Source organism: Mauremys reevesii, linkage group 11, assembly GCF_016161935.1.
Source record: "Mauremys reevesii isolate NIE-2019 linkage group 11, ASM1616193v1, whole genome shotgun sequence".
Classification (NCBI taxonomy): Eukaryota; Metazoa; Chordata; order Testudines; family Geoemydidae; genus Mauremys; species Mauremys reevesii.
This window is the reverse complement of record NC_052633.1, coordinates 27,951,278-27,978,096: the sequence shown is the minus strand read 5'-3', so window position 1 is coordinate 27,978,096 and position 26,819 is coordinate 27,951,278. Positions and strand designations below refer to the sequence as shown.

Below are 26,819 nucleotides of genomic sequence, written 5' to 3'. Positions count from 1 at the left end.
ACCAAAGCTTGACTAAGGGCAGCTGTAAAAAGATGCAGAAAGATGTGTATTGTGGGATGGGTGCTGAGATGTACTTTGCCACTCATCTGAACAGGAACAATGAGTGTTTAAGGTAGCATTTAGCACACATGTTGTAGTTATTGATGTCAGACTAGGTGCTGAATGTCTCCCCTTGGAGATGTGTAGTCTGTGGGATGCTGTGATGATCAGCTCTATCCTACTGCTCCTGAGCTGAGGAGATCTCCTGCCTTGAAGGGTGAAAGAAGAATAGGCGTCCTACACAGTTCTTCTACCTCACCACATAACAGAGGGTAGGACGTTACCTTTAGCCTTCCCAGTAAATTTGGCATTTCACACTATACAAATACTGCTAAACAAGACTGACACAAGTCTTTTGTTCTGTAATAGGGTTACCAACTAAAAGAATGTTTTTTTTCTTTTGATTTCAAATTGAGAATTATCAACTACAAGCTTTTAGCAAACATTTTTTAAAAAGCAACAAGGCCCATGATAAAAAGAATCTCTGACTAGGTTGTCAACTGTTCTCTATCTGACTGTACGAGAATTTCAGAATAATTGACAACTGTCCAGCAAATTTGAAGTTCTCATTTCATAACTACTTTGTTGGTTTTTTCTTCAGACTTTTGTTGTTGGATACAAACTTTTTGCATTCTATACGCTTGCTGGTTCTGAGGATTCAGTGTTCATTATAATTCCAAAGAAAAATGAAGATTTCTTAGGTACGATATAATTAACTTCAGTTTGTAGTTTGTTGCAGTGTGATATTAAGTATTCTGGAATGTTTAAAGGGACTCTGATAACTTAGTTTAGGCCCCAAAATTGTGTTGTCGTTTTTGCTCCGGGGAGGGGGGGAACAAAAGAAAGATTTACGAAGTCTGATTAATCCTGCGGAAATGCGAAGTTTTATTTAACCCTTCCATTGGTATAATGTAGACCCCAAACACAACAGTACTGTGTTGGTGCACTGACCAGAACCTATCTGGTTTGGTTTCACTGTCCATGCTGAATGAAATGTAAAAAGTGTACCAACAGCACAGGAGGTGGAGAGTGAATTAATCTGGGTACATTTTCACTCTTAATAATCTACAGCTTTATTAGCAAACTACATATTGTAGGAAGAGTATTTTTTAAAAGTTATCTTGAGAGTGTCCTTTAAATAGGTAAAATAACTAACTATTGCTGTACACCTAGTGTTTTGTTTTGTTTTTGTTTTGTTGTTGAAACTATGGTCATTCTTAATATGCAGTTTAGTATATTCATTTTTTGGATTTTGATTGTATCAAAGCTTAATCTTAAACTTCCAGACACTTGTGCTATACATACCTAATATTATGGCAGATCTAATTATTTGAGTCTCTTGACCTATATTTAAACTTCTAAGTGTATCCTGAGGTCATGTTACCATATGAAAAGCTACATCTCTACAATAACCAGTATCAGTTAAGGCTGGCAAGAAAACAAAACTTTATTTTGTGGAAAACATAGAGGTTTCCATTTTTGTTTTGCATCAGAACAAAATTTAAACTCTTCAAAAATTTTCATGCCCGCATAGCCAGTAGCAACTCGCCTGGGATATGGAAGATCCTTGCTCTGCTCTGTTTCTGCAGAAAGTTTGTTTCAGCAAATGGGCATTTTCAAATTGAAAAAACATGATGATGGAAAAAAATTTGACCAGGTCTAGTATCGGCATAAATTCAACTATTCAAAGCCTGAAAAAACAGATATGATATATGACTTCACTTGTATGATACTCCTATGAATGCCACTTCAGAGGAAGAACAAATTATGTAATTTGGTTTGGTTTCTGCTTTATGTTACACAGGAAACCACTATGGAAAAATCTAGAGCTCATCTGTCTGTTTTAAAGTTTGGCACAGAAACATCTGAGACAAAAATATAAAGGTGTCAGGACTTCATCCTTAAGTATGCATCTTTAAGCATGCATTCAAAAAAACAGTGAAAGGAGCTAGTGTGGAATTTATATTGAGGAAAACAGGTGCACCCACATTCTCTCCTTTTGAACACACATCATCCACAAAATTATTTTATTAACCAAAGTCTTTATTTGACTAGATTGGTTCCAGCTTGTTTCTGTGAAACTGCCAAAAACACCAGACCAAGAAGTGGAAGCCAACGAGCTGTCTTTGATTTTGGATGATATAGGCCAGTCGCCCAAATGTACTGCGTTTGGAAGAGAAGTATATTTACCTTTTTAGATGTTTTTCTTTTATATAAAATGCATTAGCCACATTCTGTTTAGTCTGGTATATAAAAAAATATGATTAACCAAGTAATCTTATTGCTCAAAGAAGTGATTGTATGGATGTGTCCACGCTATGCAAACCTAGTGTGAATCCTGACCTTTCCCCTTAGCTGCAAACCACTGATCTTAGAAAGCTTGCCTCAACAAATTTGACATCCAGCACCATCTATTCTTTATAATTTCATAAAAATATAATAAGACCAGGATTGCTGATGAGTTGCAAAAGTATGTACTACAAGACAACTTCATTGCATTAAGGAAAAAATGAAGGAAAATTGCAGAATTTCAAGCTCTTAATCCAGTAAAATGCCCTTTTCTTTAGAAAGAAGAGAATTACCATTCTTGTACTAGACATACAATACACTTTGGCCTTGAAGCCTTTTTTGTGTGGTAAACGTTAATTGAAAATTGTGTTCAACATGTTGGAACTTAGAATATTATCTGCCTTATTTTTCTTGTCTGTTTGCAAAATTTTGGCTCTTTCACACTTAGTGTGAAAGAAAAAGTAAGAGGTTAGAGATCAAAAGGCTCTGATTAGATGACCAACTTTATTTGTCTCAGAGCACTAGCAAAAGTCAGGTAACAAAATAACACTGAATTCATTAAGCTACATCCCTTCCCTCTTAAAATTTAAAATATATACTAAAAAGAGCACTTGTCCTCTGGGGAAAATGGGAACACACAAATCAAAAGAATTTAATGTTGGTTTCTGCCCTAATGTTTTTAGCTCTGATGCACAAAAAGATGAGCTAACGGTGCATTTGTACTCTTAAAAAAAGTGACTGTAAAAATAACATTGTGGAGTTCCCTGTTTGTTACTCTCAGCTCAGATATAAATTTACATTTTAAAAAACTGTTTTGTTTAGGTTTTTTGTGGGGGGCGGGAGGAAGGTTCCCAAACAGCTAGCTTACAAGGTGAGCTTGAAATATAAAAGAGAAGCTATTTGAGGACAGGGGTGTTCCCTTAGGTTATGCATTGCCACCGGTAGTAAATATTAAGCAGTTAGAACTTAGCTGATTTTTTGTATGTGAAATAAAAAAGAATTGTCTCTTCAGTGCCAACAGGAGTATAACTAGTGACAGAAATAAGCTTTTACTGTACTCCCTAGTCACCCAGACCAGATGAGATGCTGTTCTTAGTCATGTTTCAAATTCTGTGTACCCTAATGGATCCTTTGCTTTTATAGAGCAGGACAGGCACTACAGAAGCTTAGGAGTATTTTTTATATTATACCTAAAAATAGAAGGGAGCATGACTGGAAATTCAATATTTGTTTTCATCTGTTTGTTCTGGGATAAAATTAAGTAAGAGTTCCTGGTTCTGGTATAAAATTCATGGAATTCTTGGATTTTTAACAAATACCACTAAACTATTTTTCTGTATGAAAAAAGAATTTGTGCCAGTATCCCAAACCACCATTTATATGCAACCCTACAGTGTGCACATAACAAGAGATTCCACATGTTACTTTACCTGTGCATACTTCTCTGGGATTGCATGGCTATAACTCAGTGCAAAGGTTGTCCCAGTGGGCATGGGAAATATTTAGTAGTTTCTTGGAGGCTGTTATAGAGAAAGCAAGTTTTAAAAAATCTGAAAAAATCTTTTAGGTTGTATGAGCTTATATTAGCTGTATTAGAATGTGGAGCAGTAACATCTCATTGCAAGCAAGCAACTGTCATTGATTAGGGTAATGGCATCATGTGTCTTTGTCTTGGTACCATTTATTCATGATACAGACGGGTTTAAGAAACATGATCAAAGGCCCATTTGTTGTGCTCCAGTTTCAATGTGAATCTATATCAAATACAAAGTCCTAACTTGCTGTATTGCTGTAACAGGGTGAATATGTGGCGTCAGTGCGTGGCCTTCATCTCCTTGTTTATTTTTTCAAAAAGAAAAAGATTAACAGGTAAGACTAATGGCTGTAGATGTTGTCAGCTATGAAACCTCATAAATATGTATTGTAACAGGTCAGCTGTATGTAGATTATTTTAGCTCCATCAGCATCCTTTGATACCACTGATTCAACTGCATATCATTGCATGGGTAAATGAGATTCCTCATGAATGACTTCGTTTTTATTTCTGAAATCCTAGCAAGTGATGTTGAGTGCTTATCCATCTGTCAGATTCTTTCTTTAGAGATTCTCCAAAATTCTGTTTTGGCGGCCCCCCCTTGTTCAGTGTGTCTCAGGCTGCTGGTGGGAAACGGAGGCAGTTTGGGCTGCAGTGCCATCACTGATTTGTGGGATGCCAAGCAACTCTTAGCCTAGGCCCAGACTATAGTGTCATCACTTTTCTATTGCTGGATTGAAACAAGGACTTAAATTAGGATGTTTTTTGTAAGGTCCTGATGAGATGTAGATGCTGCTGTTTTTGTTGCGGGGGAAGAATCTAACAAGCTAAGTGGGGATGGTGTCTGTCCTTTTCTTGGGAGGGGTGCGCCTAACTTTTGTCAACTTTCTTGTAGTTCAGGAGTACTCGCAACCAGTTGCTCACTCCTTGGAATCCCATATGCATTCAGAAGTATCTTTTTAATTTTCATTTGTGCAGTGATTGCGCTAATCTTTTTTTGACGTAGCCTCAGCTCCAGGTAGACTACATACGAAGACCATTGAGAAGCTTCATCTAACATTGAACTCTAATTAAAACGACTCTTTAATTTTTGAAGGTTTCCTTTGAGTGCAACAAGTAGAAAAGGCGCAAACAACTATTTCACTTGTGTAGCCTGTCACCCTAAGGAAGACTGTATAGCAAGTGGACATAAAGATGGCAAGATTCGTCTCTGGTATGTTAAACTTGACAGCTATCCAGCTAGCATTGATTTGACATTCTCATAATAGAACTTGAACATAATGAGTCATGAGAGTAGGCACAGGACTTCCTGCTTGACAATGGTGATCAGGCATTGACATAATTCTCTGACTGGATTTATCATCCTCCCTTGCCATAGTCAGAAGTGGCTCCTGTAGAAATGATAAGGAGCTATTGAGGATAGCCATCCTGCGTCTCTCGAAGCTCTAAATTATGACTGACCTCAAGGCTGTCTAATTTGCATATGATCACAAATTAAAAATGTCTCCTTGGCTGCACCCTGCAACTTTAAAACTGAAGTGTTTGAATTGGGCCTACTGCTGTGGGTGGAGATAAGAGACTTTTGTACCAGGTTTTGGGAACCTCAGTGAAAGCACGATGGGAGTTCTTATTCAGATAAAGCCAGTCAGTGACTAGTGGAGAGGCTAGCTCTTCTCCCTTACACAGCTGCCCGGGAGAGATGGAAAAGAGAATTTGAGAACTAGCACCTAGTAACAGCTCTGCTTCAGTGCTCCAGATCAGGGATTGGTCTATCTTGCTGCAGCTGGCAGTAATTCCCTAGGGATCTTATGCCATCTGGGGACACCTAGTGTGCAGTCTGTGCCACTCCCTTTCCGTCACCTGAACATACAAGAAACCCACATTGGAAGGGTTACAGTAGATGTTAGTATACTTATTTTACATTTTATTCCATTTGACATGCCCATTTTTGTTTGCTTACAGATTATTCTCTCCAGCACGTATTCTGCTATTAAATTAAATGTTTTCTTCCTAACAGGAGAAATTTTAACCACAAAAGAGAATACACTTTCTCCACACTGCACTGGCACCATGATGTAGTAATGGATCTAGCTTTCTCTGTAGAGGGTGAGTGCAAATGTCTTAAAGTGCAGGAAGAAAAAAGAAACTGCTGGAGTTTGGGGTCATCCACCTACGAACAAATACATAAATTCTAGGAATGGATTTATGTCTTCAGGAAAGGTTTTTTGAGGACTTTTTGGGTGGACTAATGGAAAGATGGAAACAGTTGTGGCTTTTTTGTGTGCACAGCTGTATACTTGTTACAAAAAAGCAAGTAAATCAGATGTGTAAGCATGTTTCATGCCATTATTTTGGCTGGCAGACACGACTTCAAAGATTTTCCTTCTCTGGCAATGTAAATCCTGAGCCAGCTGTCACCTTCATTATGCAACAATCATCTTCTGAGGAGATGGAGAAACCTAAGTTCTTGTTGGAGTCAAATCCAAATTAAAAAAACAAGCCAAAGAAATCTTCTCTGGGCCCGTGTTTTACTTCCTTTGAATTTAGTGGAAAAACTCTTGTTAACTTTAGTGGGAATATGACCCACAGTATTGATCTTGCTTCGAGCCTTTTCTCCCAAGCAGGAAGCTTTTGCAGTATTTAATATTAAATGGAGAGTTTCTGCTGTGTTGTAACACAAAATATAGTTGACTCCCCCAAGAAATGAATGAAATTAGCTGTTCGTGAGAGAGTATTTATTAAGTGACATTTCGATGCCTGCAGTAGCAGTGTTTCTTATTGAGTCTGAGAGATCGGATGGGCATGTTAAGAGATTTGACCAGTCTGTGTAGCAGTGATGTATAATTTTTTGATTGGGGCATAATTTAAAGAATTTAAATATAGAATTGGTGTCTAGATACCATGGTGACTAGCACACTAGAAATATAGAGATGTCAGTTTGGAATAGTTCCTCTACCTACTATGGGTTTTTTATTGCATTTGAAGGCACCAGCCTGCTGAGTGGTGGGGTTGAGTCTGTACTGGTTCAGTGGCGTGATGGATCAGATTATAAGAAGGAATTCCTGCCCCGTTTGGGATCTACTATTGAACACATCTCAGCCTCACCGGATGGAACTTTCTATTGTACCTCTCACACAGAAAACAGTAAGCCCAAACCTATTGTAATAGTATTAATTCCATAAGGAATTCATGATCCATAGATTTATTAGAATATATGAATTTAAGATTCACTGTTTTGGTATTGTACACAAGTTCAAATCTCATCTGAAAGCGTAGATGTTTGATCTTTTATTTTCTATGCTAGCAACAGTTGGCTTTTGTTTACAGATTGTGGAAGCTTGTAACTTAGTCCCAAAGATTCTGATAAGCTGGTACTTTTTCTCTCGTTTCAAATGTTCTTGTGCTGCTGACTTTCCATGTGATTTTCAGTCTGTTTAGTGCACATATGTATGTTGCATTTGTAGTTCATTAAGTAGTAGAATGACTTCTTAAAATTGAATTTTGGGTGGGTGCATATCCTGATTTTTCCAGTTGTAGAATATTGCTAACTGTTGCTTTTTACATCACATAAGCCTTTACCTTGCCTTGCTAATTTGTATGTATTTGTACATTTAGAAATAACAATCATACATAGCAACCTGAGCGTTTCTGCCGTAATTCAAGGATTAGTCAAAGGTACGTGCAGTAAAACAACTTTTCTTCTGCTTAGATAGCTAAAGACATCACTTTCTAACTTAGATCGTTTGCTGTTGCTCTTCACTGCAGGCAGTGATGTCAAGACTGGTTTGGTGGTTGATCCTAGAACTAAAGCTTTGGTTCTGAATGGAAAACCTGGTCATCTGCAGTTCTATTGTCTCCAAACTGACAAACAGTTGTACAATGTAAGTTGGATAGACTGGTGCTGTAAGTTATACACGTGTGTTACAGAATTACACTTGCAGTATGATGTAGGTAAGGGAGAGTAGTTCAATGGTTATAACATAAGATTGGAATCCGTAGAGCTGTGTCACAGACTTCCTCTGTGACCATAGTAAAATTGCTTATCTGTGCCTTGACTTGCAGAGTTGTAATGTGGCAAGGATATTACAGAAGTGCAAATTGTCATAATATATAAACATAGTAGGATTTGAAGATTTTGAATTGATTCCTTAGTTATGCCTTGGAATACTAATCACAATTCTTATGGTGATGGACAACTTGGAAGTAAATGTAAGAAGAATAAGATTGTCAGCATCTACAGAAAATGCCCTATACAATGGTCATTGGTGCCTTTTATAAGCTAAATATTGAAATCAAAGTTTATTTTGGTGTGTTGCCACATCTTCTGTATTGTGGAATCTACATGGCTATTGCAGGCATTTCTCATGTATTAAGGCCCATGTATTGGCAATGAGTTCCACTGTTCAGTATTTCATCTAGTATTCAATGGTCCTGATCATTTCCAGAACATCTTTCTTTCCGTGGTGTCCTTTTTCCGTGACTGACTTCTCCAAACTCTCTCACTTGAGCTTTAAAATTAGTTTTGCTCTTTTGACTCTCCAGCTCGATATTGTGCAGCAGGAATACATCCATCAAATAGGTCTAAACCAGGTTGACTTGGTGAAGGCTGCATTTAGTGCTCAAGGCAGCTGGTTAGCAACAGTGGAACAGCGAGAAGAAAAAGAAACCGAACTTGAATTACAGATGAAACTGTGGAACTATGATGAGCAAACACAAAGGTACTGATACTTTTATAGTCAGCCCCTGGGTAACCACAAAATATTTGACTTCTTGTTAAATATTGTGCAAATGACTATAGTGTCTACTTTTAAATAGCGCTCTCACGTATGAATTGTCAGTCACACTTACTCGAATTGTAGTTCTTGAAATTAACAGTTTAAATAAGATTTTATATTCCAATAGCAGCCAGGTTTCTTTACATGTTGATATCACCTTCTTGAATCTGTTTTGTCATTCTAATCTACTATACTATCTGGCCAGATACACCGTACTGATGAATATGTAAAACCTTGAAACAGTACCCCAGTGCTAATACTCACCTGGTCTTCCAGGGTCTGGATTTGTTAATCTTCTGGACACCCATAAAGTTCACTTTTTTTCTTGCTTATTTAGGAGGAGACTGGATAGATGTTACACAAAGTTGTTTGGCACGATAGTTAAGGGATTGGAATTTAAAAGTGAAATTTAAATGTTTCTATGTAACAATCATTTTCCATGTTGATCAAGTCCTAGCTATTAGAAGGGGTGCTCAGAGCTTAGGAGGAGCACTTCTAGTAGGTATGTCTTAAAAATCTAAATAAATCAGAATTCTGTTCTCCGAATTACATAATTTTGTGGGGGAAATGAGGGAGAACAGACCTGGTAAACTAAATGTGAGATTATGTATTGGTTGGTAACAAAATTCTCTTCAAACCACTTCTCCCTTTTCCAAACCGCCATCCTCCTCTCTCCCTTCCTCCACCCCCCTCCGACCCCCACAAAAGAAACAGAACACAAACCTGTTGCAAATTCAAAATGACATAAAACAGTGAAATTAGGTTTTCTTCCCTATAGCTTTACTCTGAACACCAGAATAAACATGCCACATGAGGATCATGTAACAGCTCTGTGTTTCCGTGACACAGATGAATTGGAAGATGGAACTCCTACCTTGGTAACAGCTGGCAACGATGGTCGATTTAAAGTCTGGGTGTTGGTGAACGACTCTGACTCAGAGAGTGAGTATGGCCAAAACGTAATTTGCTCTTATTCACCACCCATTGAACATGTGGAAATTGTGACTCTGCTCTTCTCCATCCATACACAAGTGCACAGGATCAGAAACAACAGAAGTAATGCATTCTCTTCTGTGCACCCTAGTACAGAGTTCCATCACCCTTTTGCATCATTTAGGAATAGTTAGGAATGTAGGCAAGTTGAGGGTGTGGTAGGGACATGAATGCATAGATCCTTCTAGCCTAAACCCTACACTAGTTGTTCTCAACCAGGGTATACATAGATCTTCCAGGGCGTACATCAACTCATCTAGATATTTGCCTAATTTTACAACAGGCTAAATAAAAAGCACTAGCCAAGACAGTACAAACTAAAATTTTATACAGACAAAATGAGACAGCAATTTTTCAGTAATAGTGCGCAGTAACGCTTTTTGTATTTTTGTCTGATTTTGTAAGCAAGTAGCTTTTAAGTGAGGTGAAACTTGGGGGTACACAAGACAGATCAGACTCCTGAAAGGGGTACAGTAGTCTGGAAAGGGAACAGTGACCTCCATTCACTGCTCATGAGTGACTACAGCCCAACCTTTACTTTGCTGTTGGAAAGGAGGTTTTGTTTAGTTTTTCCTTTGGGCAAAGTCCTCTTATTCAGAGCTTTACTCATGAAAGCAAAACTTGGAAAAGTGGTATCCTTGTTTAATTGACTTGATCTGTTGCCACATAATGGAAAATACTGTCTTAGAGCACATTACCTTGTAGTTAAATTCTCATCCACTCTTGCATGCAGATATTAAACTGCATCCTAAAATGCAGACAGAACATAATTCTGTGGATTGCATAGATGAGAAATGAAAATTGAAGACCCTTCACCCACCAAAAATCATGCCACAGTTACGAGGGGCTCCCCATTAATGTACTTCCTGGCACATTTCATTTTGACTAACTTTCCTAACATTGGTGTGTCAGACTTCACAGGTTCTCAGATATGGTTTTTGACAGCAGCCTTTCAGTGATCTGCTTTCAGTTTGGTTGTGTTCATTTTGTTTTAATTCATAGATAAATAGACATTTTTTCTGATACCGTTAGACTACATAGGTTACCTTTTTTCTTTTGCTAGTTTTCTGTTTGCCATAGTGAATTTCTCTGAGCCATTGGATTTAGCTCTTGTACAATGCCTACAAATGCTGAGGTGGAGATAAACAAAGTGTTTTCTAGGGTTAAATAACCTTAATCCTAAACTAAATCCCAGTTCCATGAGTAAACACTCTTTTTGCTCTTAGAAACTGTGTTGGAGGGAATAGGTTCCTACTGCCCTGACTCGTCTCCATTCCTAACTAACTGAACAGCCAGGCTGCAGCCAGTATTAATGGTATGAATTGGAGAGGTGTTGGTGGGGTTGAATGGTTCTTCCTGCTCTCACCATGGAAGTGTTTTGAATCCACTGAACAAGTCCCTCTTGCTTTTTGCATCCTACTTACATACAAGGGCTGTGTAGAGTTCAGTGTCGTGGAATGCATGGGCGTCTACAGCTGATCTGTCTTTGTGTATCTGCATCATGTAGTTGGTCTTGTATACCTGGGGACTGAAGAGGAAAGAGCTGCCGCGCAACAGTATATCAAAAAACAGTGCAGTGATTTATTTATTGTATGTGTAAAACATCCCACTGGCTTATTTTTGTTTTTAGTAAAACCAATTTTTGTATCTTGCCCCTTTATATCTTGGCACTTTGCCTTCTAAAGAAACAATGTAAAAGCAAAAGAGAAATAAGAACATGTAATGAATATCTTTCTGCATCTTGTAAGCATAGTATAAAGTATCATTCAAAATGATGTTGGGTAGATTCTATTTTATTATCTTCCTGACTTTTTTCCCACACCGGCCATTTATTTCAAAATCAATTGAGAGAATATATTGTTACTATGGAACCAACTGGGGAAATTCCAAACTAGTTACTTGTTTGTCGTTGAATAAATCAGCTTGGAAGGAGAAAGATCCTGTTTGTTTTTATGGTAATTGATAATGATGGGAAAGAGATCCAGAAGAAGTTGACAGTTAACAAGAAAGTTTGCTGACAGGTTACTGTATTGTGCATGAAGCTTAACATGGGGGGGGAGAGGGAGGGATAGCTCAGTCGTTTGAGCATTGGCCTGCCAAACCCAGGGTTGTGAGTTCAATCCTTGAGGGGGCCATTTAGGGAACTGGGGTAAAAATCTGCCTGGGAATTGGTCCTGCTTTGAGCAGGAAGTTGGACTAGATGACCTCCTGTGGTCCCTTCCAACCTTGATATTCTATGATTCTACCTGTGTGTCAGTCTGGTTCAGTGAAAATCAAGTATAGGAAAGGACATTTACATTTTTAGAAATAACCTCAAGTGCTTTGAAATGTCCAATACTTTTTAAGGCTGTACATTTTCACTGATAATATTGACCTTCTTTCAGTATAGTGACAGGAATTAAAATTAGATCTCTCTAGGAACCCTTTTTTTTTTAAAGTTGCATTTAATGTAGTTTGCATATTGAACAAAAACATTGCAGTGTGCAAATTCCATGATGTGTCAAATTAGTGGTTCAAGTGTAGAACCTAAAGAATGCAATACTTGCTGGGCATTTTCTATACTGGCATTGAATAGTATCTTAACAGAAGCGCGCTGCTCAGTTTCATTTAGAAGTCTTAATATAGAAAGAATTAATAAATATATTAATTAATGGTTCAATCTAACAGAACAAAGTATGGGATGGAGCTGTGATTTTGTGGGCAGCTATCACAACTATCCAGCTACTAACTGCTGTTTCTCAGAAGATGGTTCTTTGCTTGCTGTTAGCTTTGAAGAAACAGTCACTGTGTGGAACTCGGATACCTGGGATCTTATATGCACTTTTTGTCATCCACCTGGAAGAATACAGTATGTAACGTTTATTATTTGGCTTTTTACTTTCAAGTTAAGACTACTTAAAAAGGAATTTCATCTATAGCATTCAAAGAGCACTGGTATGTATTCATACAGAGATGAAATATTTAACATTTGTATAAATCTACTCTGCTTATGACCTTTGAGATTCACTTGAAGCATTCACTCCATTGAATAAACTTTTAAGATACACACTTTATTCTCCCTTCTCATTATAATGCTGTCTTTGAGAGTTGAGTATTTGCAGAAGTGGTTGGTTGTGGTGTTTTTTGTTTTTTAGCAAGCAGATCAGGTTTGGAAAAGTGCTTGTAGCTTGAGAAAATAGCTTTTGCTTTCTTGGCACAGTAATGGGTACGACTCATCACTATTCTCCGAGCTTTGACCCTTTTATCCATTATCCTCCTGTCATATGGGAACTTATATTTCTGTGAAGATTAGCTAATGCTGTGAATTTTTTTTCTTGGAAGTACTGCCTGTCAAAGGTGGTGCTCCTGAGAATGGTGACACAGTACTGCTATCAAGTACCTAGCCTGCTGAGGTGTAACTATTTGCAGCAAATGACTGAAAACTCAATATTTTTGACCTGTTGGTGTTCATGGAACACTTTAGGACTATAACATTAGTTCTGTGAATTTGTCAGCATTTTTGTAGTTGGTCAGTTTCACTTTTTACTCTGAATAATCAATTTCTTATGGGTCTCTCACAATAGGGGAAAGAAACTGAGCAATATGTGACTGTAAAAGGATAGAAGCTGGCAGGAAAATTCAGGGACAGGTGTATTAACCACAGCTATGTTAAACTTGCTTTTTAAAAAATTGACCAGATTTTAGATTAATGATAAATCTGTAATCTATTGACCCAGAGAATTTTTTTCTTGTTAGCTATGGTCTACATGTGGTACAATGATAAATTTTCTGAAGGCCGGTCAATCATTTGGATGGCCTTAATTGTATGTATTGGACAGCTATGCTGTAATTAAAGGGGAACTGTCATTTACATTAGACCTAGAGTAACTAATCCTTTTGAAACGCATAAACTTACTTTCTGATATTAATATTAGAAATGTCATCACACACAGGCTTTTTAAAGACAAAAATATTTTCTCTTGAAGTACTGGAAATCAGGGTGCTACTTAATTGTACTAGCACAAGAGAACCAGAAGTTAAAATTGATTAGAAACATACCAGCCTAATTTTACTGTCCAATCTGAGGAGATGTACTAAGAAAATCATATTAATGGTGAAAAGTAAATTAGACTAGTAAAACTGAAAAGGAGAGAGAAAATCTCTCGTACTGTTTAGTAACACAGGTAGGAATGCTTTAAATATAGGATTTTTTACTACACTGTGACTTCTTTAGCACCAATGATTGTTTAACAGTTTATTGTGACCAGTGTGGAATCAGGCTTATAATGGTGTTGTAAGTGTCCATAGACACAGTTGCTTTTTGCTGAGATTTTTTAAGATTATAGCACTTTCAAAAGGTTTGCTTATATTTCTTATTGAGCCACTAGAGATGGATCTAGAGGACTAAATTCTGCTGTTACAGTAGATAACTGAGTAGAAGTTGGCTTAATTTAAAAGGATTTAAGATTTAACTGAAAGTGTGCTTGTGAGTGTAATGGTAATTTACAAAGATAATCAGAAGGCTCATTAATTTTTGTTCTGGCTTTTATTCACCTAGGAACTTGTGTTTTGGGAGACTAAGTTGTTCCAAATACCTTCTTGGCACCACCGATAATGGCTTTCTGTGTTGCTGGAACCTGCTCAGTTGTGCATGTAAGATTGATTTTGTTAAATCAGTGAATGTTACCTGCCAGGGCAGTACTGATAATAGTTAGCACTTACATTTTCAGTGTGACCCCGAATACTTTGAGCTTTGATTCTAAACTGACCTGCCACTTTACAGCCTGTGGACGCATAATAGAGGTACTTTACATACTTCAGTTTTATATAATACTGTAGTCCAGGGATCCCCAACACAGTGCCCACGGGCGCATCTAAATGCACCCGCGTCCTGGCCGGCGGTCAAGCATCCGCCGAACGCCTCTGGATGATGCCGCTTGCCGCCGACAAGCGACGTCATCCAGAGATGTCGCTGCTGAAATGCCGCCGAATTTCGTCAGCATTTCGGTGGATGCTTGACCTCTGCCACGGTCCGTTGTCTAGCGCCCGCCGGACGAAAAGGTTGGGGACCACTGCTGTAGACCCTCTTTGCTCCACTAACTGACACTACCACATTGTAAAGCCTGCAGCAATCTTGGCTGAAATGTTTACACTTACATTTTGACTATTGAGGGATTTTTTGGGGGGTGGAATGTGATTAGGCTTGGAAAGTTTAATTTTATTGGTAAATGTCAGTAAACATTGATTTCATCGTACATGCAAACCAACAAGGTTCTCATCAGTAGTAGAAATTCAGATAGGCAAAATGAGAAAAATACTGCTTGAGAACTTCTTAGTTTGTTTTAAGGAGAGTTACTTTGTATATTTTGCAATGTGATGTTAACGGTTATAAAGCTAACTTTTTGAATCTTGATGTCTGCTGTCACCAGATAATTGTCTTACTCTCCCATAATTCCCCACAACTGTGAACATTTAAATCAATGATTTTAAAAAGCTTAAAACCTGCAATTTTGTGCATGTTCACAGGCTGAGTACAACGTAGGAGAATGAGGCTAACAGCTTTCTACTGGTTAGAGAACTATCCTGTCAATATGCAAGGGTTATTTTCCATCTCCTTTTTAGAGCCTACAAACTAAATCAGGTTGTACCGAGTAGTAGTTTGGAGAAGAGTAATGAACGGATTTGGGATAGCAGGATTCCAAACAATATTGTACACTTCTTTCTATTCCGTACAAGTATGACTAGTTTATGCAAATCAGATTTTAATATTTTTTTTAAAAACATTCAGGTCTAGAGTGTGTGCACAGCAAACGCCAACTGACTAGATAATAAAACCCTTTTTCTCTTATACTGGTACAGCAGGACTCGTATTTATATCTGTTTTGACTCATCTGTGAATATTAAAGTTTGAGTCTTCCAGGCAGAGGTATAGCTATATGTGTCTTTTCCACATTTGGCCTCTTATTTAGTAAAACATCTGATTTCCTTTCATGTATTATGGTTTATTTTTTTAGTGGAATGGAGTGCCCAGCTCAACGTCATGGTGCTGCAACCTGACCCCCTTTCAGAAAACATTGCTGCAGTCTCAAGGCTCTTGGAAGGTTCAGATTGTAAGTACAAAGGTTTCCTTCGCTAGCAAAAGATGGTGAAAGTGCAACACTGAAAACATAGCTTCTAGAAGATTGTATTTTTATTGTTGAAGACTTTTTTTTAAATGCACAAAATAGACTGTAGTTCCTTAAATTTTGTCTGTGTAAGAAACTGGGCCATGTCTTGACACCAGCAGTTAAGTAGGGCTCCCCTGCCACCCACCCTTCCCAGAACACAGTTGGCTGCTGCTTTGGCAATGAAAATATGGGTCAGTCACTCTTTCTGCATGGGGTGTTCTTAGTAGGGATGTAAAATGTTAACCAGATAACCAGTAAGACTAATGCTTACCAGTTAACCCGCCTTAACTGTTAATTTCTGCTGGCCCTTTAATTGGTTAATATTTTTAAATTATTTTAACAGTTAATTTTTTAAGCTGTATTTACATCCCTAGTTCTTAATCCTTTCCACACTAGCTAAATTTAGGGGGTGTGGAGCATTTGTTTCACTGTGTATAATGTCTCATGTAGATCTTTTGCTTTGCAGAGGGGTTTAGTTTCTGTTTCTGGCTGGGAATACCATGAAGGTATCATGTACATTCTTGGGCATGGGAGTGCCTCCTATCATTCAGTAACATCTTATCCATCCAATTAAGAATAACTGCACACTGAAGTTAAGGGGAGTCACATCTTTGGCTTTGACATGTGGGGCCTTGTCTAGCCCAAGAAAGGTGGGAAGAAAATGCTTTTGTTTATTAAAAATAAAAAATTTGTTTTGCCAGTGTTTGTATTTAAGCCAAATGAGCCAAGGCCATTCTGTATCCAGAGAAATGTCTGTAGAGAGAGAGTCCAGTGGGCTGTCTTCATTCCAAGAGATGTCCCTGATTCAATTGGCCCAGAAAAACACCAGTGGTTAAGCAGATCTCAACTTTACTTCCTGACTGAAACACAGGTAAGAACTGACAGGTGGGGAAGGGGAAATAAGAGAACTGTCACTTTAACCCATTCACACTAACTGCTGCTGATCAAGCAATAAAAATCCAAGCCTCTGGTAGTCAGTGTAATGGGCTGCTCTGATGATGATGATTGATGCTGCTGCTGCTTTTAACCCGCATAAGGTATGATGTGATCATTAGTTTTCAGTTTCCAAAACAGTCCAGCTTCTTAATTGATTACTGTTGATTCCACTTCAGTTATTCTTAGTTTTTACTGCCTCAACCAGATGAAAGAGCAACACTACATAATCTGGGGATCTATAAAGATAATTGCCATTATTGCCTAACACTTATCAGACTACCGTATAAGCTATTTATTGCTCTTTATGCAAATATTTTTTAAAAATCATTAAATTATTGAATCCAAAACCTACTAGCTTCCCCCAGAGCTTTGTCTTTCCTTCCCCCTCTTTCTCTCCCTCTCCCCCCCCCCCCCCCTCCATCTACATTAACCTTAATTTACCTCTTGGTCTCTGGTTTTTTTCCCCTTCATTGCTTTGTTGCATATTTCATACAGAAACCACAGTGGGGAATGTGTCTGCTTTTATTTCACTCAAATAACTTTTCAGATCGTGAAACTATTTTGTAAATAATACATTGAAGTGTATAGAACACCTTGTTCCACTCCATAATCTGACTGCATCATTCTGCATGTTCTAGGATCTACTGACATTTAGCACAAAGTCCGCAGAAGAAAGGCTTACACCATCAAGCAAACAGGTACTTTTATAGTTGTTCTGATAGTCGAGCTGTGCAAAGGAGTTCAAAATTCATTCAGTTGGACACTTATTTGTCAGATCTAAATTCTCTTCTATCATAAGTGTTCAGATAACCTTGACATGGAGCAAGAGCGGCTAATTTAAAGGTGCAGTCATGTTTAATTTAATTTTTGCTTATTTTTCAGCAGTATTGCTCCTTTTATAGAGACTTATTAAAAGCCGAAGTAACAAATCGCTGTCCTTTCTCCTGGCAAAAATGTGTTACATCTGTACTAAAAGCACATATCTTAAATGCGATATCTTAGTATTTTAAAGTGCTTTTACTTCTCAATTGGCATTTCACTGCAGCTGTTTAAAATCTTTAGTTTTCGGTGTTAACTATTTTCTTGTGTACTTAATCATGGAGATACTGGATTTTGTAACTTCTGAAAATGCTTTTTAATGTAGAGCTGGGAAAATGCAAAAAATTGACTGTGTAGAAGTCGATTCATATTTTATAAATTATACATACAGACCCTCAAAGGTATGAACACCAGAGTTATGAACTAACTGGTCAATCACACATCTCATTTGCATACTTCTGGTTCCAGCCAGGCAGCAGCAGAGACAAAAACAAAACAAACCCAGTACAGTACTGTGTTAAATATAAACAACTAAAAAAATAAAGGAAAGTTTTTTTTAAAAAATTGACATGGTAAGGAAACTGTTTTTGTGCTTGTTTCATTTAAATTACGATGGTTAAAAACAGCATTTTTCTTCAAAGCTGTATTTAATGTATCAATGTTGAGTTGTAAATTTTTGAAAGAACAACCATAACATTTTGCTCAGTTACGAACAGCCTCCATTCCCGAGGTGTTCGTAACTGTGAGGTTCTACTGTAGTCATATTGTTAATGGCCCTTTGTTTGAGTTTCATAGAAAGTGGAAGTTTGATTTATCTTCATGATCACTAGTGTTAATAAGTGAATTTCAAAATTCTAAGAGCAAGTAATGAGTGAATTTAAAATTCATATACTGAAAACATTCATACTAGGGGCAGATCTATTATAGAAGCGCTACATTGGCGCAGCTGCATCGGAGAGCATCTCCCACCGACATAGCGCCGGTGTGGACAACTCTTAGGTCGCTGTAACTTTCACATCCCTGAGCAACATAAGTTAGATTGACTTAAGCGGCAATGTGGAGTACTTCCATATTCATTGAATCAGAACAAAAACAGTACCACTTAATTTGATTAATCCCAGTTAAGCAATTAAGATCAAAGTTCAAATAGCTAGTATTCACAGTTACAATCTAAAACAAATCAGTAAGACTTAAAATAGACTTTTTGAAACCATATTCATCTGTTGTTTGAGGAAAATAGTAACTATTCATTATTTATTCCTTACTCAGCTGTACTCTGTAGTTCAGTGGTAGTGATACTAGTCTGAGAAGTGACTCTGTAAAACCACTGCCCTGGGATGTCTGATTCCAGATCCAGGCTGCTCAGTTGACAGTGTTGGGGAGGTAATTCTAATTTCTAGGCTTATGTATACACCCAGAATCTGAAAGTCAAGATGGGTTCTTTCTAGTTCATGCATCAGCATGTGTATTAAAGGATACGTTGTTCGAAGTTAATCGATGCATGTACCAGTATAGAATCTAACTGGCTTTGCCTTGGAGCTGTACCTCTGCTCCCATGTAGGGACAGGGGAGATGTGATTTGGATTTTGGGGAGTTCCACTGGATTTGTGTGGCCCCTCTTCCTCAACTACCCCTCTCAAGTTCCTTGTTAACATGGCTTTTACAGGGGCCATACAAGTGGCTCCACTCAGCCCATGCCCCCAGACCTACTCCTCCCTAGAGGATGGGGTCCAAATTGCAGAGGAAATATTGGTGAGTTATAATGTTAGCTGCATTAGCTGTAACTCCCTTTCTCCCTGGAATCCTCGATTCATGATCTTGGGTTAAGGGAGAAGGAAGTCACAGAAGTGACACTTCTGAGCCATTAGCAATTATCTTTGAAAAGTCATGGAAGATGAGAGACATTCCAGAAGACTGGAAAAGGGCAAATATAGTGCCCATCTATAAAAAGGGAAATAAGGGAAACCAGGGGAATTACGGACCAGTCAGCTTAACTTCTATACCCGGAAAGATAATGGAGCAAATAATTAAGCAATCAATTTGCAAACACCTAGAAGATAATAAGGTGACAAATAACAGTCAGCATGGATTTGTCAAGACCAAATTGTGTCAACCAAACCTGATAGCTTTCTTGGACAGGGTGACAAGCCTTGTGGATAGGAAGGAAGTGGCAGATGTGGTATATCTTGACTTTAGTACGGCTTTTGATATTGTCTTGCATGACCTTCTCATAAACAAACTAGGGAAATAAAACCTAGATGGAGCTACTATAAGGTGAGTGCATAACTGGTTGGAAAATCATTCCCAGAGAGTAGTGATCAGTGGTTCAGTCATGCTGAAATGGCATAACGAGTGGGGTCCTGCAGGGATCGGTTCTGGATCCGGTTCTGTTCAATATCTTCATCAATGATTTAGATAATGGCATAGAGAGTACACTGAAAGTTTGCAGATGATACCAAGCTGGGATGGGTTGCAAGTGCTTTGGAGGATAGGATTAAAATTGAAAATGATCTTGATGAACTGGAAAAATGATCTGAAGTAAATAGGATGTAATTCAATAAGGAGAAATGCAAAGTACCCCACTTAGGAAGGAACAATCAGTTGCACATGTACAAAATGGGAAATGACTGCCTACGAAGGAGTACTGCAGAAAGGGATCTGGGGATCATGGTGGATCACAAGCTAAATATAAGTCAATAGTGTAACGCTGTTGCAAAAAAAGCAAACATCATTCTGGGATGTATTAGGAGTATTGTAAGCAAGACACGAGAAGTAATTCTTCTGCTCTACTCCATGCTGATTAGGCCTTAACTGGAGTATTGTGTCCAGTTCTGGGCACCACATTTCAGGAAAGATGTGGACAATTTGGAGACAGTCCAGAGAAGAGCAACAAAAATGATTAAAGGTCTAGAAAACATGACCTCTGAGGGAAGATTGAAAAAATTGGGTTTGTTTAGTCTGGAGCAGAGAAGACTGAGAGGGGACATAACAGTTTTCAAGTACAAATAAGGTTGTTACAAGGAGGAGGGAGAAAAATTGTTGTTCTTAACCTCTGAGGATAGGACAAGAGCAATGGGCTTAAATTGCAGCAGGGGTGGTTTAGGTTGGACATTAGGTAAAACTTCCTAAGTGTCAGTGGTTAAGCACTGGAATAAATTGACTAAAGAGGTTGTGGAATCCTCCATCCCTGGGGATTTTTAAGAGCAGTGTTAGGGTATAGATATTCAGGCCTGTCTGCAAAGGCCTATACTTTAAGAATTTAGGTGTATTCTTATCACTTAGCTAGTTATAGAGGTATAAAAGAAAGAATCAAAAATCACTGTGTGTCTCTGTAATGGCCTTCTCTTACTGTGACAGGCTAAGGCCCTCAGCTAAGATGTAGTTAGGCAGCCATAAGCTGGGAAGTGTATGGTCACATCCTCACATTCCAAACTAGTCACATTGAAATAAAGTGCTATTGGGCTATTAGGAATACAGTCCTGTCCTGATATTCCTATCACCTCCAGAGAAAGGGTAGAGCCTAGAAGATGTAAAAGGAAACTTAGTTTAATAGCATCCTGTCTGGCAAGAACTCACTTATCAATAGACACAGCTGGAAAACCCTTATGTCTGTATAGATGTAGTTGTGAACTCTTCACTTCTGTATTGTTTTGTGTGTTTATTTGCATGGTCTCTGTCTGGTTCTGTGATTGTTTCTGTCTACTGTGTAATTAATTTTGTTGGGTGTAAACCAGTTAAGGTGGTGGGGTATAATTGGTTAAATAACCATGTTACAGTATGTTAGGATTGGTTAGTTAAATTTCAGTAAAGTGATTGGTTAAGGTATAGCTAAGCAGAATTCAAGTTTTACTATATAGTCTGCAGTCAATCAGGAAGTAAGGGGGGTGGGGGGGAGAAATGGGAACCGGAACTGGGAATGGGGGAATTGGGATCATGTTTTGCTAAAGGGGGAAATGGGAACAGAGGATGGGAACAGAAACAGGGTACAGGCAAGAGTCTGTGGTGTTAGAGCTGGGAAGGGGGACACTAAGGAAGGAAACTGAAATCATGCTTGCTGGAAGTTCACCCCAATAAACATTGAATTGTTTGCGCTTTTGGACTTCGGGTATTGTTGCTCTCTGTTCCTGCAAGAAGGACCAGGGAAGTAGGAGGGTGAAGGAATAAGCCCCCTAACAAGCAGGTTGGACAAACACCTGTCAGGGATGGTCTAGATAATACTTAGTCCTGCCTTGAGTGCAGGAGACTGGACTAAATGACCTCTCGGGGTTCCTTCCACTTCTATGATTCTGTCTGCTGGGCCCAAGAGCCATTGGATGCCAGTCCCCTGGCCAGTCTATCACGCAGATAGAGAGAATTGAGGTAAATCACTTGTTTTAATCATTATTTAAATCAGCAAGCAGCAAACCTTGATTTAAATCATTGATTTTAATTATGGTTTGCATTTGTACTTTTTAGTTATTTTCCAAAAGAAAAGTGGTTTCTCATGGGTTGGTAACCATTAAAGCAGGTTGAATTGAAACTAAATGTAGCCTTTATACTATATGTGGTGCTTCTTTTTGCTAACCAGGAAAATACATTAAATCTATACATGCTGATTTAAGCAATTATATAGCTTAATTTACATTTATTTAGATCATTAATAAAAAATGTTGTGTTAGAAAATGGTGAATGATTCATTTCTTCTTTACTAAATTAATTTTTTACTTGATTTGTGCCAAGCGCTATTTGGGTGGAAATTCAAACTCAATTAAAAATGTACAAAAACAGAAGTTTAATTTTTTTTCAAATAAAAGTACCTTAAATGTGCTGGATACTAAACTTTTTTTCTTATAAAGTTGAGCAAAATATTTTTCATATTTAAAACGTGATTTATTAAATAAAGGTAATATCTGCAGTTAGTGAATTAAACTGATTTTCTGATCATCGTGTCCTTCAAGATTTTAGAACTAATAGATCTCATCCTCTCACACCTAGATTTTATTCATAGATTGGAAGAGGAAAACAAAGTATTCCTGCCATTTCAACTCCCAGTTAGTTTCTTAACTTTGAATGAGCGGGGAATAAACTGAAATAAAGAAAATATTCTTCCTGCACCTGCAGAAGAGGCTACTGTTGTCAAAAACTGGTTTAGCACTACAAAACATTCTGGTTCCAGGTGCATAACCAGTGAGTGACTTCCACCAGTCCAGTGTAATATATATTTGGCAGCAAACGTATTGCTTAATATGTTTCTATTTAATTTAAATGACCTTAATAGATTATAATCTAAATTTGGATCTTATCAGTTTTTATCCACCCTGTATACAGAGGCAGAGGGGATAATATGCCCTTGAGTAATTGAAGTAATCTGATCTTATTTAGAATGTGCACAGAAATCAGATCTTCTGAGTAGAAAGGTGCTTTTTTTTGTTGTTGTTACAAAGTCACTTTTCTGATTATAACTGAATTAAAGTTTAATGTGGAGTATTAAATGTAAATTTTAAAGCAGAATATTCACAATATCCAAGTGAATTAGATTGTATCTGAACTTCCTTGCATATTTCTATCTGACTGCAATTAGACTATATCTGAACTGTGCCTTGGTAAATTCTAAACACATTGCTGAACATTAGCATTTTGTTAGCTGTTGGCATTAGTATGAGAGGAGGAATTCAGATTCTTGGCACTTAAAAATTGTCCTTTTCTTCTTCTCACAAAGGAAGGCCTCCTTCCCCTTTTAAACTACCTATTCTGTTTTTTACTTTGCTCTTTTTAGCTGGCAGTAGAGGAGAGTCTCCCTGTGACCCCCTTTTCTTTGCTGTTGGGAAAGCACAGGCATCAACAACGATCCAAAGAGAATGCAGATCTTGACACAGCAGTTGTCCAGAGTCACTTAGCCCAAGATTCACCTGCAATCAAAGAGGTGAGAGAGAGAGTGTGTGTGAGATAAACATGCATATATAAAAGCATGAAAAATGGAACTTTAATAAAACCTGTTTTCTTGTCTCCTCAGCTCCTACACACTCCTGCACATGTGTTGCCATCTGCTTCTTTCCTGTGTTCCATTTTTATTAATTCAATGCTGATATCCAAGGAGAATAAAAGGTAAACACAGTCAAGGCTGGTGGCTTAAATAAGTTTCATGTGTCAGCTGATATTTTCCAACTAGATCTTCCTAAGTGTTGTGGCAGTTTTCCTATTTTTTTTAACAAGAATGATTATAATTAAGGTGCCATTTCTGCAACCACTTAAATATCTTCTAAAGCTACTTTTTAAATGTATAACCTTTCCCCCTAAGCTGTAAGATCTTGTTAGATTGTTATTAGAATCAATGTGCCAATTTATTGATTTGGGGGCAGGAGGGTAAACTTTCTGGCCTCCATGTAAACATAAGCAAAATTGCCTTTTAAGTAGAAATTTCTCATTTCCTATTAAACTGTTTTCAACCTTCATTCAAGGACCAAATCTTTTTTTAAATGATATTTTTACATAAATGTCTGTTAGACATTCACAGACCTTTCCATTTATTTGTATTAGTGAATTGCACTTTGAATCTATGTTCATTTCTACATACTCCCCATTTTAGAAGTCTCAAGAATTGAATACTCTATCTCTAAAGGAAATCATGAAGTCAAAATTTAAATAGTTAAAATTGGGGGAGAGAGGCCCCCACAGGAGTGCCTAGGGTTTTTTTTTCAATTGGGACTAAATTTATTGATAGCATGCATAGCAAGTTTACGGGATTAACTGGTTTAGCAGCAATATGCAACGCTTTGGTATGTCTGAGGTGTCTTCATTTATGAAGCTTACTCTTTTGTGAGATAAATGTATGTTCTTGTTAAAAAAAAAAAAAAATCCATATAGGTTGGTGGCCTATGATAGTAATTTTGTAGTAGATTTATTAGCATGCTAAGTACACTGAAGCCAATAAAATACTTAGCATGCTAAGATTAACCTTTAGACCGCCTATTCTTGAAAACCTTTCATACATAAGTGTGTACCAAACAATGAATTAGATCTCCAGAGAAACACGGGTTGTGGTTGGGTTTTTTTTGTTTGTTTGGGTTTTTTTTAATTATTATTCATATTGTGGTAGTGCCCACCAGCTCAAACCAGAATTGGGTACCCTATGCATTAGGCATTTCGCAAACACTTGCAAAGACATACACCAGACACTAGAAACCTTTGCTGGTACAGGGAGGGGTTGTTTTCAATCTTGTTTTTGCAACATTTCTATACCAGCAAAAGCTGTCATGTAGATACTTATATCAGTATAAAAGTGCTTTTGCCAGTAGAACATGCTTCGCTCACTAAACCAGCTTAAGCTATATGGGCAATAGCACTTTTTAGCTGGTATAAGCTGTATCTACATTAAGAGGGTTTGTCAGTAGTCCTGGTTAGAATTTCTGCACATACAGTCTAACAGCTTATCCTATAAATACTTACACATGTGTAACTTGCATCTGAAGAAGTGGGTATTCACCCACGAAAGCTCATGCTGCAGAACGTCTGTTAGTCTATAAGGTGCCACAGGATTCTTTGTTGCTTTTATGTGTAACATTACTCATCTGAAATCCTATTGTAATTACTGAGTCTATCCAAATAAGTAAAGTTACACATGAGCATAAGAATTTGTAGGATGAGGCTCTAAAAAGACAGTGATATTCAAATATGTAAAAATTGTATAAACACATGTACATGCAAACATTTATGCACTTTATCTTGATTTAGTATCCATATCTGCCTGTCAATGGTATAACTTGCATATGCATGAAGTGTATGTACAACTTGTGTGTGTGTGTAAATTGTACATACACTTCATGCATATGCAAGTTATATACCATTGACAGGCAGATATGGATACTGACATCAAGATAAAGGCAGGCATATATATATATATATATATATATATAATAAAAATATATATATATATATATATATATATATATAATAAAAATATATAGGGTACGGTACAGATTTCTTAATTCAGTGATGAGTATAAGGTGCCCATGTTACTCGCAAGTAGAGAGTTATACAGATCATCTCAGACAAGACCAATTAAACTTTCAGACAGCATGCAGCTGCATGTATTCTGTAGGTAACTATTTTAAACATTTGTATTGGGACTCTTTTTTTGAAACCCATTCTACCTTAAGATCATTTGGTCGTCTGCACAAGATTGAGGGAGTGTGAGCGGGAGAGAGGACACTATAAGCAATAACTTTTTAAAGTTTCTTTGAAAAGTTAACTGTGATGCTTTTTCTATACTTATAAATGTCAACACTTTAAGGTCTGATATCTCTGCATTCTCCAGGCCTTAAAGATGATATTGTGGCCTGTAGGGAGGATGGAAAACTCACTCTTCAATGGTATAAAATACCCATTTCTAGTCCTGTAAAATCATGAGATTATACCTATTACTGATGCAGGACTGAATATAGTCTATACAGTACCTTATGCAAATATAATATGGAGAAAAAAATTATCAGATGTGTTTCATTTCAAATAAAACGTCAGATATTTGGAAGTGTTCAAGGGTTTGGATTGCTATAATAAATCCAGGAGAAATGGATTAGTGGGTAGAGAGTGGGTGAGATGGGCAAAGGTGTGTGATACATGCAGTTGAACATATAGCTGTTCAGTTTAAGGGATTGTTCTAGTGCCCATTTAAGCCAATGGGAATTTTTCCATAGACTTCAAAGGATATTGGATCAGACCCAACTATTAGGCCTTACTATAGATATTTGTAGTGTGTTTGTGTATATATGTGCTACATATGATGAGAGTAATCTGTTTAAATTGTAAATTCTTTGGGGTATATCTTTTCCTTGTAAATAAAGTACCTAGTGCTCTTGCAGTGCTACATAAGTCATATAACGTGTATAAAATTCACCGGCACAGACAGTTTAACTCGGTATCATGATTTAGTATCAAAACTATATTCTCATTCCTTTCTGTGGTAGAATATGCTGATAGTCTCTCTTTTTGTCTGTCATCCTACTTTAAAGTACCGGAGAAGTGGTTGATGAAGTTGAAATGGACAGTGAAAAAGCAGAGGATGAATCAGATGAGGATTTAGAGCTTACTGAGATGGAACAAGATATAAATCCTACAGAGTTTTTGGGTGAAATTATCCAAACTAAACTGTCTAAATCTCAGGAAAAACAGCTGCGAAAGATAAGAAGAATGGACTACAGTTGGGTAGCTGCTCTCTAGAAACATCGATATGTTGCATTTTATATTTTCTTATGAACTTAAATATTATGTTAATGGATTAAATGCTGTGTTCTACCAAAAAGCTCTCTTTCA

General features: G+C 37.4%; 1 protein-coding gene across 2 annotated transcripts in view; it reads left to right on the top strand.

Moving 5' to 3' along the window:
* Nucleotides 1-26,819, top strand: part of WDR75 (WD repeat domain 75) — a 34,267-nt gene extending 7,448 nt beyond the window's left edge. For both annotated transcript variants that reach the window (XM_039495579.1, XM_039495578.1), the window contains exons 4-21: nt 641-740; nt 2,095-2,219; nt 4,127-4,197; nt 4,959-5,075; nt 5,880-5,968; nt 6,848-7,006; nt 7,478-7,537; nt 7,628-7,743; nt 8,405-8,580; nt 9,416-9,579; nt 12,298-12,478; nt 14,168-14,262; nt 15,624-15,719; nt 16,478-16,647; nt 17,351-17,410; nt 23,287-23,433; nt 23,524-23,615; nt 26,519-26,819. In XM_039495579.1, coding sequence (XP_039351513.1) covers nt 641-740; nt 2,095-2,219; nt 4,127-4,197; nt 4,959-5,075; nt 5,880-5,968; nt 6,848-7,006; nt 7,478-7,537; nt 7,628-7,743; nt 8,405-8,580; nt 9,416-9,579; nt 12,298-12,478; nt 14,168-14,262; nt 15,624-15,719; nt 16,478-16,647; nt 17,351-17,410; nt 23,287-23,433; nt 23,524-23,615; nt 26,519-26,726 — 2,226 coding nt within the window. In that variant the 3' untranslated portion in view covers nt 26,727-26,819. The remainder of the gene's footprint in view (nt 1-640; nt 741-2,094; nt 2,220-4,126; nt 4,198-4,958; nt 5,076-5,879; nt 5,969-6,847; nt 7,007-7,477; nt 7,538-7,627; nt 7,744-8,404; nt 8,581-9,415; nt 9,580-12,297; nt 12,479-14,167; nt 14,263-15,623; nt 15,720-16,477; nt 16,648-17,350; nt 17,411-23,286; nt 23,434-23,523; nt 23,616-26,518) is intronic.